The sequence below is a fragment of the Ptychodera flava genome, chromosome 14, assembly GCF_041260155.1.
Source record: "Ptychodera flava strain L36383 chromosome 14, AS_Pfla_20210202, whole genome shotgun sequence".
Lineage (NCBI taxonomy): Eukaryota > Metazoa > Hemichordata > Enteropneusta > Ptychoderidae > Ptychodera > Ptychodera flava.
Genome location: NC_091941.1, coordinates 6975831 through 6992607, shown reverse-complemented (window position 1 = coordinate 6992607; position 16777 = coordinate 6975831). Strand labels below are relative to the sequence as shown.

Here is a 16777-nt window from a genome sequence, read left to right as displayed (position 1 = left end):
TTCAGAATATTTACCACACTCTTTGCTAAGCAAGGTGTCAGGTTCAACCCTGAAGGTGCTTTCAGGATTGTGTACCGCTGATGCAAGCAGTCACCTTCAGATAACGGTAAATTCAGACTTAAATTTCATCAAAAGAATTTGGCAGCAGCATTGTCGCTAAAAATAGCTCCCGAAAATATGCATTTGGGTCACCTACTGTTTGAACCATGTACTTCTCTAAAATAAGATTTTTTTGAAACAAGCAGTGAAATTTACTTATCAAAAGCACACACTAGAGTCAAAGGCAAGAGATTATGATCAAATCACTACACAACCTGTACATTAAACATTCATTTCCATTTTCTCTTAACCAAATTAGAAATTTATTTAAATCAGATTGGACGTACACTACCTAACATTCCTTAAATATGCATCATTGATACATTTTCAATGATCCATTTAACAACTGCTGTGGACACTGACATAGCATTAAATTCACCAGTGACTTTCAAACTGTATACTCCAAGCATGATACCCACATGAAAGAAAACCTGGGACAGAGCTGAAAAGTAATGATACGATTGCAATTGTCATTCAGCCACTAGCTGTTACAAATACGTTGGTTGGAATTATATTAAAATGCTTTCCTGGGGACTTGAAATTTGATACCAAAGGTTTATTGTTAAAACTTCTACACCTTTACCCTAAAACAAGAAAATGAAATTGAACACAGAAGGAGTTCAACAAATATCAACAATATTCAATCCATTCATAGATATTCAAATGAAAGGATTTGGTATCTGTAAAACATTGTCATGTTTGAGAGGATTCAAAAAGTTTTCACCAAGACAATAAACAAAGTATTTTGACAATGCATTTATTTATATTAAATATACATTGCACTAGATAAGTTTGACAATGTTACATCACTCACATAAATTCTTGATTCATCCGTTTGGTCATTTTTGTATCACTTTGGTTTTTGAACACCTCAAGGTGAGGTAAAAATATTCAGACAATGTATACCACAAAGAAATCTATTGGAAGAACACAGACATGTTACATTTATTTCGGCAACTGAATTTAACCCTTTTTACGCTTTATTCTTGACTAAGGCATGGCGTGGTCTGTGTGTCAAAAGAGTATATGAAAGGAACAGAAACAAGAAACTATCATTAGAGGTTGACACAAAACATGAGCCTGCAAAACATGTAAAAAAGTCAAGGCCATGAAACAGTTTCATGGTGTTACTGTAAATCAAATTGTTCACATTGCAACTATGCCACCTATGTAAAGATCTTGTCTTCATGTCAGAAACTAACAACCAAGAAAGAAACCCTTCTGAATATGTCACGCAGTGTCACATGATTTGTGGTTGTATCATTTCATGAAGCATACTTTGCTTCACAAGTGATCTTCAGTTGCAAGCATTTATCAGAATGGCGTCCATGCAACATTTGACTATGTTATTGACATGTGTTGGGTTGTCAGACACAACTGGCTTGCCTACTATATCCCTTGATATCAAAGTAAAATTGCAATTATTAGTTGGGTAAAATATCGTAGCAGAAGTGAACATAGCTTAACGAAACTGTAAGAATGTTAGTCAGACAAATCCTAAAATGCAAAATACAGACATTCTTGTTTGGATAGCTCAGCTTTACTATGTGTCTACAGGTGATGTAGACATATAACTATTCAAGCCAAAATGATACAGAGGAATGTTTGATAATGGCAAGATTGGATGGCACACAGGAAAGTGAATGGCTGGTTTTACTTGACAGAACACTGCAATACAAGTATTACTGATGATGGTCAAGGCAGGACTGTGCCGTTACTCTGCATTCATTCTCCAAGTGAGCAGATTTGTTCATTCTGTCCAGCCAATGATGATTAGAGTTACACTGAGAACCAAAACCACGATACCAATGATGCACAGGAGAATAGCCTGCAACAGAATGAAATGAATGGTCGATAGAATTACATGTATTCAATAATAAAAATACTTCTTAAAGGATAAGAAATGAGCAAGGACATCTATGCTTTGAAGCTGAATCTGTCTGGAACATAATCAACCTTTCAAAATAAAAAAAAAAAGATTTTTTAAAATTTATTCATTTTATTTTTCAATGTCCAGGATCCAAAAACAGTTTCATAATTCATATGGAGACTTGTGTGCCACAGTGTTAAACAACATGTGTTTCATTTACGTTATGGAGAAACAACAAACAGCATCATCTTTCAGATTTCCATCAGATTTCTGTAGAATTCTATCAATTACAAGGCATATGTCAATGGTATAAGCATGATTTCACATAAGAGCATTCAGCTTACCATAATTTTCTCTCTTGATTTCAAAGGCTCCTTTCCCAGAAATATGTAAAACAATGCTGGCAATATGAAAACCAGTGAAGTTGATGAAGTAGCACCTGAATTACAGAAAAAAAATTGAAATAAATTGCTTCAGAACGTTGTATTACAAAGCAACATTTGAGGACATCAGACCATTTTGCAAACTGCTAGTGGTCCTGAAAATTTACTATCATCTCACTGCCAACAGTTACTGCAGTTATATGTGCAGGGTTATATCAGTTATATTCAGTTATATTCAGTACCTAGAACATTAGTGGTATGGCTACTTGAGTCTTGGATATGCTTGTACTTAAAAAAGTACATGAATACGGCGATCACAGAAAAAGATGTCTTGATAAACATCACATTTTTGGTGTGTAACATGGACTAACATTTTAAAATGTGTTTGATGTATCAGGGACTCTGTACATTTGCTGTCTGTGCTAATCCTACACTAAATGGGTGATTGAAACACTATCAGAATCTTCACATACATAATAGAATCACACTTTGATCAAGTCTCTAGCATGCATGGGTACCCAGAAGTGCCCCTGAAACAAAATCCAATCTTTGGGAGGAAAATGCGACCAAAAATTCTGAATCACATCTTTCACTTTGTGCCTGAATGTTTTAAAAGTTCAGTGACAGCAATTCAAAGAATTCTACCAGCTCACTTACAACTGATTTAGTTTGCGTCTACATAAAGTCTCTTTTGGTTTAAAAAATTGAGAAATAAGGAACAAACATTGGCAGCCTTATGCCAGTTATATTCCATGAGCAGTACATCAGGGGCAGACTCTAAGGTAGCTTCTATACCTATCTATAGTAAATTCCTTTGAATGTGCTTCTATTTAAAGAAAAACTGATAAAATTAAAGTGCAACAAATCAGTGTATCACTAAAATACCGACATCAGCCCTATTGAGCATGATATAAAGAAGATAAATGCAAAATGTGGGAATTAAATTACCTGCGTTCAATTGACTTTGATAAGAATGTTGTTGAAACGTTTGTTGTCTCTTGGTAAAATCACAGATAGAATCTGCTTGTTTTGTTTTTTTTTTTGAACATAAATCTATTGTTAGAACTTCTATGATGGTACCATAATATTTTAAAAATAGGATTTAACTCATTTCAGAGTAACAGAACTACTCTGAAAATACAAGTTTTGGACACAAAAATAGCTCAGATTATTTATCCTGGTAGGTCAATGTTCTCTTGATGATTTTGCTGTATTATACACAAGGTATTTGTTGTCAGTCATTAACAATTGAATATTCAATAAATTTGTCATGTTGACAGTAGTCTTTCTGAAAGTAATCTACCTGAATATTTGTCGGAAGTCATAAAAGCGTTAGCCAGCAGAAACAGCCAACAAGCCATGGCATTTTGGCAAAGATAAAAAACTTTGATGGTTTCTATAATGGATATGGAAATGATGTGGTACTATAGAAAACTGAATGACTCTAAAGTGAAGAAATCAGCTCTAAATATCAAAACAATCTGATCAATTAGTTATTGTAGTTCAGTTATTTGACAACTTTCACATTTTTCAGCTCAGTCCCATAAATTTGGGTCCAGCATGTTCATTTAAACAAAATCCAATCTTCCATCCATGGTCCATCTTTGCACCAAATGCTACGGTGATGTACGTAGCACTTAATGTCAAGATTTTCGAGTGGACGGACATACAGATGGCAAAAACTGACTGAGCCAATTAGCTCCCGAGTGTATACACTATCATGCAAAAAAAGGGAGCTAAAATATCCATCAGGCACTTTTGTGAAATAGAGTATGTAATATCTCACTATTTATCTGATCTATGATGAAAAACTTGCAATAATGGTTGCTTTATGTCACAGGTAAGTATCACCTCTTTTGGTGACAAAGATCAAAAAAATAAAAATCATGTCAATGACACTGTAGCTCCCATCCTGGACTATTTAGTGTTTGTTCTCTGGTCAATATTTGAACATGTGTGAAAGGAATAAAGTGCATGAAGTGAAAATACTTCAATGAAATGTACTGGAGACAGTGAAATATGGTTAATGTAATTATTAGGATATAAATGGAAAAAATACAGAATTAGATATATCGAATACTGTGATACAACCATTAACTCAACAAGTCATTTACAATGACATAGTCCCCACTTGTAATAGGAGTATTAGTCTTGATGGGGCAGGAAAATGTGGTCATTAAGAAGTATCACTGGAGTGTATATGTTGAGATCTATGGGCACATAGGTCTATGTCGTTGTTCCCAATTTGAAACACATGAGGCATGTCTAAGTTATGGTTCTAAATCGGGAAAAAAGATCAGACCTCAAGCAGTATTGGCCAGCCAAGAAATACATATGCGCATTATAAATGAGGTACAAGATGTGACATCTTAAGGTCTAATATCCTATCAAAATTGGAGGGTATAGAACTTGTGGTTACTGAAATATGCATATATATGTATAATCAAGGTCAAAGGTCATCGAGGTCACATGACATTTGGAAAAAAATTTTATTGCTAATTAATCCCTATATGCCAAAAAATCAGATCTCTAGCTCTATTCGCTTGCCCAGAATTAGATGTGTACATAATTAATGGGGTAAAGCGTGTGTTGTCATAAGGTCTCCCATCCTACTAAATACAAAGGACATAGCACTTGTGGTTACTTATTTATTGACATAAACATATATTTTAGGTAAAAGGTCATCGAGGTCACATGACATTTGGTCAAAAAATTTCTCTCCCATAGTTATCCCTATATACCAAAAATCAGACATCCAGCTCTATTGGCTCCCTCAGAATGAGAGCGCATAATTATTGGGTACAGTATGTGGCGTCATAAGGTGTCCAATCATACCAAACATGAAGGGTGTAGCACTTGTGGTTACTGAGTTATGGACAAATATGTATATTTGAGGTCAAAGGTCATTGAGGTCACGTGACATTTTGTCAAAAAAATTGTTTTGCCAAGTTATCCCTATATACCAAAAATCAGACCTCTAGCTCTATTGGCTCGCTCAAAATTAGATATGCGCATAATTAATGAGGTACAATATGTGGCGTCATAAGGTGTCCCATCATACCATACATGAAGGCTGTAGCACTTGTGGTTACTGAGTTATGGACAAATATGTATATTTGAGGTCAAAGGTCACCGAGGTCACGTGACATTTTGTCAAAAAAATTGTCCTGCTAAGTTATCCCTATATACCAAAAATCAGACCTCTAGCTCTATTGGCTCGCTCAAAATTAGATATGCACATAATTAATGAGGTACAATATGTGGCGTCATAAGGTGTCCCATCATACCATACATGACGGCTGTAGCACTTGTGGTTACTGAGTTATGGACAAATATGTATATTTGAGGTCAAAGGTCACCGAGGTCACGTGACATTTTGTCAAAAAAATTGTTTTGCCAAGTTATCCCTATATACCAAAAATCAGACCTCTAGCTCTATTGGCTCGCTCAAAATTAGATATGTGCATAATTAATGAGGTACAATATGTGGCGTCATAAGCTGTCCCATCATATCATATATGAAGGGTGGTAGCACTTGTGGTTACTGAGTTATGGACAAATATGTATATTTGAGATCAAAGGTCATCAAGGTCACATGACATTTTGTCAAAATATCCGAGATATCTGCGTGAACGGATGGACTCACGGATGGACGAACAGACAGACATGACCCAATCTATAAGCTCACTGCACTGGACTTCAACCGTGGGGACTAAAATTGTGTCACTGCATCCTTTTTGCAATTTCAATACGATGAGAAACTAAATTTTTATTTTTCGTGGCCTTATACATGGGAGTCTATGGAGATCTGCCTTATACATGGAGTCTATGGACGTGTAAACTAAAAATATGCAAATTTCACCACGATTTGCCCAAATTTGGGAAAGGTCACTCCTATGCACTTCCATACAAAGTTTCAAATCAATCGGACTTGTGGTTTCAGAGCAGGAGATTTTTTGACCAAAAATGGGAGAAAATTACAAAAAAATTCATGAAAAATAGCAAGTCCAAGATACTGACCCAAGATGTGCACAATCATTTCATATCAGCCCAAAGTACATACATGCTAATTTTTCATGTAATCTGCTCAGTGGTTATTGAGTTTTTTCAATTTTGACTGTTTTTACATTTTTTCACTTAATTTGCATATTTTTGGCAATGACAACTTCATTTGAACAAAATCTCATCTACAGCCCATCATCCATGTACACACCAAATATCAAGATGAAATGTACAGCGGTTTTGGAGTTTTTGATGTTGACGGACAGACATACAGACATACAGACATACAGACACAGACATACAGACATACATCATACATACACATACAGACATTTCCCTAGCCTATAAGAATAGCTTCCATTGCCATATATACATATGGCTATGGGAGCTAAAAATGAATTTAAACTCTGCAGTCAATAACACTGATTCTGTGGGATCAAATTAAATAGTGAATAAACTAAATTAAAGATAATTCATTAACTGATCTATATCCTAACAAAATCACCATTCCCAGTTTCATAAAATTTCTGAGGATTTTTTACCTGCAAATCCAAAGACTTCTCTGATGTTGGGGACAAAGATAGCCAAGGTTGTGATCAAGGTCAGTAAGCATAGAGTCAATACTATGTGTAAAATCCAAGAAAATGGTTTGTTTGGTGCAATGATGAGGGTCAGAGCTTTCCTTGACTGTAAATGGAAACAAGAAATTCATACTAATAAAAACTTTATGCTTGAAATTATTCAACAAAGATATTTATATAGACTTTCAGCAGTAAGCAGTCCATCTGCTTGACCAAACTGCACATGCAATGGCATTGTAGTTTAATATGTCAAACAAAATGTAGAAATATTGGTCACTTCAGCATGACAAATTTAATATGAATAACATTAAAAGTAACACTTTTGGGCCATCACTGAACTATACTGACATTAAGTTTTAAACAATCACACAGCTGCTTTACCATATTGCTTGATGCATAATATGTAAATGGTCAACTAAATCATTACCATCCAATCAGATGATGGCTTACATATAGCACAACTGTAACTGACAATAGGCCAAACCCGGAATTCGAATCGACCACGGTACAAGCAAAGCCATGTGCGCAAACGCGCATAGACGTACGTGTATTTCCATACGCGTTCAGTACACATGTGGGTTTGTTTGTACCGGCATCACGTGATTATTCGGGCGTACTGAAGTATGTAGAACGTCCGTATGCATTGCGTCCCTTTTTATTCCGGAGTAGAGAACCATTCACTCGCTTTTTAAATACATGAATAGACATTGGTCGAGTTTCCCATACTGTGTCACTCAGGAAGCATGATAACTTTTAACTCAGAAAGGATTGAATAAACTATACCAGGCACAAAATTTATTCAGAATGTCCTTGATATACATACATGGAGATGGTCAACCCTTGGCCCATTTAAAATGTTATAGCTAGAACCTGTAAGGCCCTGAAATTGTTCGTCTTTGATGGAAGACCATTTTGGACAGATTTAAGTGATGGAAAACTGTTGACACTTACCGGAAAATGCAGAAGTGGTACAGTTAGTGTGACAGACACCAAGACAGCAAGTCTGACAATCAACATGAGTGTATCATGTGGTTTGTATTGCATGTATCCCTCTAGTAGCTCAGTCTGCACATTATCTACGGTAATTTGGAAGTAAAGAAATCAGATTGCACATAACATATAGGTCTGCAGTAGCAGCATACTGTTATGAAAATATTTTATTCATTTGTTATACTGAATAAGAGCAGAGTAGTATCATCTGGATAAGATTTGTACGATAAGTGCAAAAGAAATTTTGAAATTAAGGCTTGGATTTGAAAACCTTTGAAAAAAGAAAAATTATTTCAGCATTGTGCTGTTTTCTATTTTGTTTGAATATCAAGTGAAACAATTTTATTGAAAAGAACGGTTTACATCTCCCTGCTTCTCTAAAATGAAAATTCCACATAATTTTGCAGAAGTGCAGCCTTTATTTCATTGGTTTGAAATATTTCAGTAACATGTTTAGTTGAACATGCAAGTAAAACAGTGTCATTGTTCAACAAACAAGTTATTTCTTTTCATTCAGTATTTGATCCTTTATTGCTCATTATACAATCTGGGAAATATTCTATTTTGTGATTTTTTGATTGCATGAAATTCTTGAATTAGCAACACTATTACTAAATAAGTTGGTCACATGAAAAACCAAGGATGCCTGTTGCATTGTGGGTACGATAGCTAAAGAGAATGTAGATTCATTGCAGTTATGAATACTCACCATAGAATGTGAGATAACCGAACAATGCAGATAGCATATACATAGTAAAGCAGACAGATATTGTCACATACACTACATTTTGCATTCTGGCTCTACTTGCACTGCAAGACATGAAGATGGATAATAAATTTAGCACAGGTCACAAATTCCAATGAAAGGAAAGCAGTGGTCCACAATGACCTGGTTGCTATTGTCATTTTCTATTTGTTTCTTGGACCTGGTAAAATATTTATTAACCTTGAATGATACTGATTATTGGACCTGTTTTGAAGTTATACTATCACATATATTGCCCTTGACAATAAGGAAATATATGCCTTAGACATTTCTGTTCAATATATAGTTGTAAAAATCACTTGGACAGTCATTCTATATGAAATTCAACATCATTACTTCACAATCACTCAACTTGACACAACAACTAAAATTTAAATTCACAATTGAAAAATGGACTTTTTGCGAGAATAACAATGTAAAATAGTGTGCGTTCACCTTTTGAGTTCTTCATAGATTGGAAGCACTGCTGTATGGCAGACAAAAGAAAACGCCATGGTAGGGACGGCATACGCAGTCTGTAATCAAAATGAAATCAGTGTTTTATGTGTCATGCTGGCTGAGTAACACCATCTCACCATTGGAGTCAGTGTTTGACAGAATGCAGAATGACTTACAGGCAACCACATACATGTATTGCATGTTGTGAAAGGTGTCAAAATTAACACACTTGCAAGGATATCAAAATCGAAATGATTTTGTTCTCATACCAGATACCGAAATACGTTGAACAAAATTTTTGATTTCCCATTTGAAGAGTTACATCAAATAACATCATGATTATCCAGTGTCCGATGGCATGGTACTGGATTCATGACCAGTGTCAGATTATATGTCAGTCAGACTTTCATTGATTTCTTTCAATAAGAGTCTCACATTACATTATTATACAATTGGCATAGAAAATTTAATGCAAATGTTGAACTGATGATGAAATAGTCTGATTGTTTACGATGTAAAGGTTCATACCTTCACTATTTCTTTCTGGACTCATCAACTTCATTGTGATGTGAAATTCAAGAATTAACAATTAAAAAATTGACCATTTGAATAACATGATTTACCCACATTCAATGAAAGTGAAAACAACTTTGGTGTACACTCCTCATCCGTACCGTTTGATGAGACAGTGGTCGTTGCTTCAGTGGTTGCTTCAGTTGCATTGGTAAGTGTTGCGTTCAATAAGTTGTACGTATCTGTAATGTTTGGTTCTGTAACATTGCTCCAATCACTTGGTGGTATCGGGCAAGGAAAAGAGAACTTTTTGGCTATGATCTGCAAAAATCAAAAGTCATGCGTTTACTATCTGTATGGGTTTTTCATATTCTTTAATGAAAAGAATTTGGAAAGTTAAGGCAGTTTACAAAGGCTTCTTTGAACATACACTAACATACTAAAAGTTACCTACCAAGGTACTAGGTATTTGGCAAATCTTAGCAGTGACAATGCTTTTGATGTTTCATCGTGCTCAAGTTCCGTAGTAAATATATGTACACCAGCATAAATGTTTTTCATTATCCCCAAAACATCCCCTTTTTCCAAAGCCAGTCCCCATCAACACATCCCCCCAAAAATAAACAAAATAAACCAAAGAAAAACATGAAGATATGCAACATACCACGATGGTGAAGAAAACCATACAAAAGACTGAAAATCCACTGGTGTAACCAAGGAAACCGATGTTTCGCAGAAATGCCAGTGGAGCTATGATGAAAAGCACCATGATGAGAACCAGGTAATCTCCATCTACATACCAATGACTGAAATGAAACCGTGGAAACGTCTGATGGTGTGAAGAGAGGGACTACTAAAAAATGCAGTCATCATTAAAGGGGCCCATTTTACCTTGTGTTCAATGTACACAAATGGCTGGTGAAAACGTTCTATGTTGACTGGCTTCAACCAACAGGTCAGTTTTTATCTGTACAATGAAAACAGCTAACATTTTGATGCTAACATTTTGATACTGCATTTGTACTTGCAAGCCAGGTTTGTTACAGTATTGCTGTACAGTATAATGGTAGCACTGAGATGTACAAAACCTTGATAATTAACCTTTTTTGCTCATGAAGAAAAATGAGCTTTTTGTTGCTTTCATATAAGCCATAGGCTTTGGTGAAACACACTGGTAACTTGGTAACATCAGTACAACATGGTATGTATTTATGTATGTTATAAATAGTTGGCTGACAGGCGATACAATTAATGCACAGTACATATGAAATTTTGGGACTTTGCCAAAATACTGTAGCATTACATTGGTTTTGAGACTACAATGGTATCCTTGTCCTATCCTGTCAAGCCATTTGTAAATATCAGACACTTTAAATGAATGAAACTGTGCCCAGCTTCCTTGTAGAGTACACAAATAGTTTTCCGTTAAAATTCTTAGCAAAACTCTAGAAAATTGGGTGGTATGTGGAAATGTTGAAAGAACCTGATTAATTATGATAAAAGTATACTCTCTTTTTCTGATCTTGATGAAATATGAGGTGATAGACAGTTCATTGAAAAACTGACAAATTCCGGGATTTTAATAAAGCTGTTTTTCAATTCAACATCACTGTAGCACTTATATTTCTACTATAAAACAATTCATGTCACTGTGTTATGCGTATATGTTGATTTGTCTGCCGCAGTTTTATTTTAGAAGGAAATCTGCAACTCCCACTTTCTAAGCTATTAACTACAAAGTTATTTGACACTTCAAATGGTAAAATTTAATCGTAATTGCCACCTGAAGTACAGGCTCAATGTCACCTCAAGTTCATACCATGTAAGCTATTGACCCTCTAAAAATTATGCTTTAAATTTGACCAGCAGGGGATTCATAAATTTTTAAACATATTCTATCAGTATGCCTTTTCATAAATCATATTTTTTCTGGTTGGACTAATGGAGTGATTACAGTCCATACTTATTATATGGACAATAACAGACACCCTAGTCTACCATAAAACGGGTATTAAGCTAAGTACTTTTCACTTACCCTGAATATTTGTGAGACTATTCATCACACCCTAACTACATTTCTATAACATTACTGGTACTATTACATAAGTCAAAGTAATTCATTTGTCTGCTGTACTGTGGTTCTAGGACAACAGAGCAATATCCCAGTAATTTCATCATTCGTGAAGTTACACTTACTGTGTATTTATCCTGTATGACAGAATTACCAGAATCTATACAGGGGTTATCTGTGTAGGCCTAAAGCTAAGACGAAACAATTGTGTTCACCAAATAAAATATATCAACGTAAATGTGTGAGTAAAAGTTTGATCAATTGATTGATTATTTCAATATCGATTGCCAAGGATGTCAAAAAAAGTATCTCAAAATCATTTGTGGTCCATTATTGTTAAATCAGGACCAGACTCCTGTATCAGGGCTCAGGGTCTTGATATCTGATTTCATTGACGCTACACATTTCAGCATGAGTTGGTATTTACTTACTGTTCATCAGCTGGCATATTTGATAGTGTTCTGATAACTAATGGCAACTCATTCTTTACAATAAACAAATATGAAGACATTGCTGAAATATATAAGAATGAAAAAACATTGTACAAACATCAGATATCAAAAAACATTCATCAGCCATATTTGAACATTCCCGGTAAACGTTACAGATATTCCCAAGTCATGTAACTGGCATTCCCATTGGTATGTGAGTGCAGATATAGACTGATTACATCCATGCTGATGGTTAACCTGAGATGATGCCATAATTTTTACAGTTTTCCATCAGAAATTTCACTTCATTGTAAATTTATTACAAATTTATTTGCAATATGGAGCTAACTGTATCAATTTTTTTCAGTAATTTTCAGTTCTTTAACTGCAAAGTCCATGAAAATCAATATATCAGTACAAAGAAGCTCTAAACTTTTGGATGAGTTTGCCATAAAGGAATAGTTTAAAGGTAGAATATGCCTCGGGGAAAGACAATTAGACTCGCAAATCTTTCCTATAATTTTCTGATCTACCTGTTGTGGAGCTTAAATAAAAGCTCTTGGAGCAAAAAAAAAATATTCCACAATCTCAGTGTTTTGAAAATAAAAAATATTATTTTTCCTATACAGTTAACAAATATCAGGAAATCTAAAGTTATTTGTTTCTATAGTACCAAAATTTGCACAGCGACCCCGGATCCCCCTCCCCTGCCAATTTTTATGCTTGATTTTGAAATAGAATGGTTGAAAGTTTCCTTGGGGCAAGTTTCTGCTACAGTTTCAGTTTTTCAGTTTAGAGGCAAGTACTACCTAAATCATTGAAATCATAATTAAACTCTGTGATCTACTGACCTCCAATATTTTGTAGAAGAATAGCCAGAGCAGCCATCAACTGCAAAATAAAATAAATAATTACTTAAAAAAGTACAAGTATTTACAATCACTGCTTACTATTGGTCACAATTTGTGAAACTTTCTGTGTTGCTGGTAGCTTTGAAACAGAAAGGACCTTTCAAAATGAAATGTAGTTGGGCCCTAGAAGTATTGATACTGTTTAATTGGAACAGAAATGTTTTTCTCTCTCAAAAGACACTTGGAATTAATGAGTGTCCTTATATCATATACTGTCTATCTTAAAGTTCATTGAGATTTTACATGTAATAATATCATGTTGTCTAACACATCAATGTCTGGCTCAAACCCAATGTCAGAGTCTATAATTGTATACAAGTTAAAGAATTCACAAAGAAATAACTGTAATGCCATTAAAATCAAAATCAATGAAACAATGGTCATTAAATCAGTTATGGATATAAATGCCAGGACTGTTTTAATAAGATACTATCATAGTCCAAAGATACCATTGTTTATCAGGTTGTATCAAAATTCAAAGAGTATATTATTGAAAGTTACTGACGGCATATTATACTCACCCTGCCTGGTGTTTTGAGGGCACGTGTTCCAATCTCTTCATATGCTTTTATTCCGTTGGTTAGTTCACACATCTTGATTAAAAGATGGAGAGAGTAGCATGCTAACAATGCAACTCCAATAAGCAACAGGCTGCAAATAAAATCAGAGAAACAATTTACGTTACACCAGAAAATGGAATGAAAAACAATAGTATTCATGAGTTCTCAGTCCAGAACGACTATTTTTCTGAAGAGACAAATGAATTTGAGATTGTACTCATCTGGTAGACCAGTTGGTTACTTTTATAATTCTATTATCATTATCAAATGCAAAACCTTGAAACTGTGGAATCCTACCTCAGAGTTTACCATAATACCAGTCCTCAGTGCCACCAAGCATTGAATTGATATCACTGTCACTGTGATTCTAAGTAACTTTTGGATTTTTCTGTCATAGTTGTCCCTTCAGCTTGTAAGGCAGTGAGTTGTCATCCAACAGTGCTTGTTTTTGGGGATATTGGAATTTCACAAATATTTTTATAAGAGTTTCATTTGTCACAATCCCTCCAGCTTGAAAGGAGCAGGAATCTCGTATTGAATGCTGTGGGATATTGGCATTATATACATGTATATCTATGCTTACGTGAAGAGGATAATGCCGCTCTGAGACATGGCATATGAGAGACCAAGTATACCACTACCAAGTACAGCATTCATTAAGTTGAAGACGGACAGTCCAAATGAAGTTTGGTGTGGTTGCCTTGTTCTTCCCTGTTTATCAGATAGAAAATAACAACTCTTAGGATATATCTCACAACTACTGGTATCATTGATTTGCTGATGTAAAAAGTACCCAATTTATGAAATATGTTGTTCTGAAGAGAATGGACAAGCTGAAATGACAACGTTTTTGATATGGTACACCTATTATTATTATTCTGCATTGTGTACATATCTAATGTAATCAAAGATGTTCAGTCTTTGATTTCAATTTTATTTTTTTTCATGGAAAAAAATTTTCAGTATATTGGTGGTATGTCTCTTGTACCAGTAATATCGTACACACAGAAATGCCAGTAGGTGCTCCTACCAGTTCACTGAATTTTATTTTTATATTTGAAATAATTTTCTTTCCTCGAGGTGATTGCCTCTTGATGACCAAAGTAAAAAAATGACAGTAGATGCATCCCAAAAATTCTCTCTCTTTCCCTTTCTATGGATAGATTTTGACTTTTTTGTGACAGCAAAACAACAAATTATTTTTTTTTAATACCAGTAGTATTTATACAAAATTGAATGTATTTTTATGGCTACAATTTGTGATAATTTTAGTTATAATATGTCCCAATTATATGACTTTGCATGTTTCAACTGCCCTAAAGTACATCACGTAACTACTAAATTTCTGACTTTAATCACACAAAAATAAAAAATTACATACCTATTTGCTTTGCCGAATTTCCGAGTGGATTTGCTCATGTATATTTTCCTCTATATTACATTTCAAAATTTAATTTTTTTTAGACAATGCAGCTTCAAGAAACTACAGAAAGTGTCTTTTTTTCTTTGCTTACAGATTAAGTTTTTGACTTCAGAAGCAAAATGCTCTTCCCTAGAAAGGTTCACTTTGAGCTTTCGGTTTACACATGGTCACTCCACCAAATACCAAAAGTATTGTAAAAACCCCTGTTGTTCCAAAAAATGTTATAATGAGGGGTGGTAATACAGTCGAATGGGCGTATATCCCGTACTAGGGTAAAGTCTGGCAGTACATATTTTTATGTTCAGTTCACCATTGTCCGGCCTTCGAGAAGCCTTCACATCCATCCACACAAACAATCGTTGGCCTCAGTCCAATCATGGATGTCCATTCATCGTCCAATGGACTCAAGGCAGATTACTATTTACTACTCCACTGTATCTGTGCTACTTCTACCGTTCTGGAGTGTATAAGTTGTCTGTTTTCAAGTGAAGAAGTCTATCAGAACGGCTGCGCAATAAATGTTACCCTGATTTCATAGCTAACTACTTTCTTCTCAGAAATAATCTTTCTGTTGTGACCTTAACAGTCAGACCATGTGAGTGACCACCCCGGAAGTACAGTACATGACTATGTTAAGATGAAGTTTGAAGGTCAATGGTCACTTTCACAGTGATCTCATGCAAGTCTTGCGTTCTATGAGTGTCTACCTACCTCCGATGATGTCTGAATGAGAGAGACATCAGCAGAAACATCGCGAAATTCTGCGTCCCCCTCATAACTGTAGCTCCCGTCGTCACTCTTCGTTGCCATCTTTCCAAAGCCTGACCACCTAAGTTTGTAATTTTTGTCCAGGGATTGGACCCTTCAACTGACTGGGTTATCATAAGCAGGAGGATGACGACGAGAATGAAGAGCCACCAAAGATGGTTCTCCGTGCACGTCAAAAGCATAGATTACAGTTTTAGTCATGCAAATATGTCCTGCTTATATGGTCGATTATTAACAAATTTTGCGATGACTATCATCACAGTCCCTCCAAGAGATTTTGAGGCAGGACTGTGACACTGAAAAATAACGCCATAAGGCCAGAGAAAGACCATTGTTCCTCAGGTTTTTTGGCAAAGCTACAGAGGGTACAAACAATTTTTTTTAATAATTTTTTTAATGTACTAGCAATATCCCCCACTAGTTACATTGTTACTGATGACTTGGAGTCTAGATTTTACAAACTGTCCACAATAATGGAGCCATTACGTATACAGGCAGTGTTGACTGAACAAATTCTGAGCATTTTCACAAGCTGAACCTTGGTCTTTTTATTTATGAGACTCTTTAGAATGTACCTCTGTAATTTGACCAATTGGTCACCATATGAGAATAAACCATTTTTAGTTAACATGACAGTATTGTAAGTTGTTATATGATAACATAGGCATTCAATAGAACTTCGACCAACTCAAATAGAATGACAACCCTTTATGAAATGACAAGCAATCCAATATGTACATTTACACATCTTCCTTATAAAACACAGCTATTCAATACTCCAGCATCACTCTAATTCAACAATGTCCAAAGTTCAGCCTTGATCAACTGATGACACAGTATTCACGTGTCACATTGCATGCATTGTATTCACTCTACATATGGTCAGCAGGGTCAAAGGTCATACACAACATGTTTTTCATTTTTCACGATTCTGAGACATTAGCGATAAACATGACTGTTTTATGACATGA

The 16777-nt window shown here is 35.1% G+C and overlaps 1 protein-coding gene across 1 annotated transcript; it reads right to left on the bottom strand.

Moving 5' to 3' along the window:
- Positions 1 to 840: 840 nt before the first annotated feature.
- On the bottom strand, positions 841 to 15883 carry LOC139149122 (probable sodium-coupled neutral amino acid transporter 6). Its single transcript, XM_070720686.1, has 13 exons — positions 15750 to 15883; positions 14199 to 14326; positions 13577 to 13706; positions 12996 to 13035; positions 12145 to 12226; positions 10307 to 10448; positions 9757 to 9963; positions 9127 to 9206; positions 8635 to 8735; positions 7887 to 8011; positions 6897 to 7041; positions 2314 to 2408; positions 841 to 1927 (listed from the first exon to the last, which is right to left on the bottom strand). Exons 1-13 carry the CDS (start codon positions 15846 to 15848, stop codon positions 1850 to 1852), a joined length of 1452 nt encoding a protein of 483 aa, XP_070576787.1. The 5' UTR covers positions 15849 to 15883; the 3' UTR covers positions 841 to 1849.
- Positions 15884 to 16777: the final 894 nt, after the last annotated feature.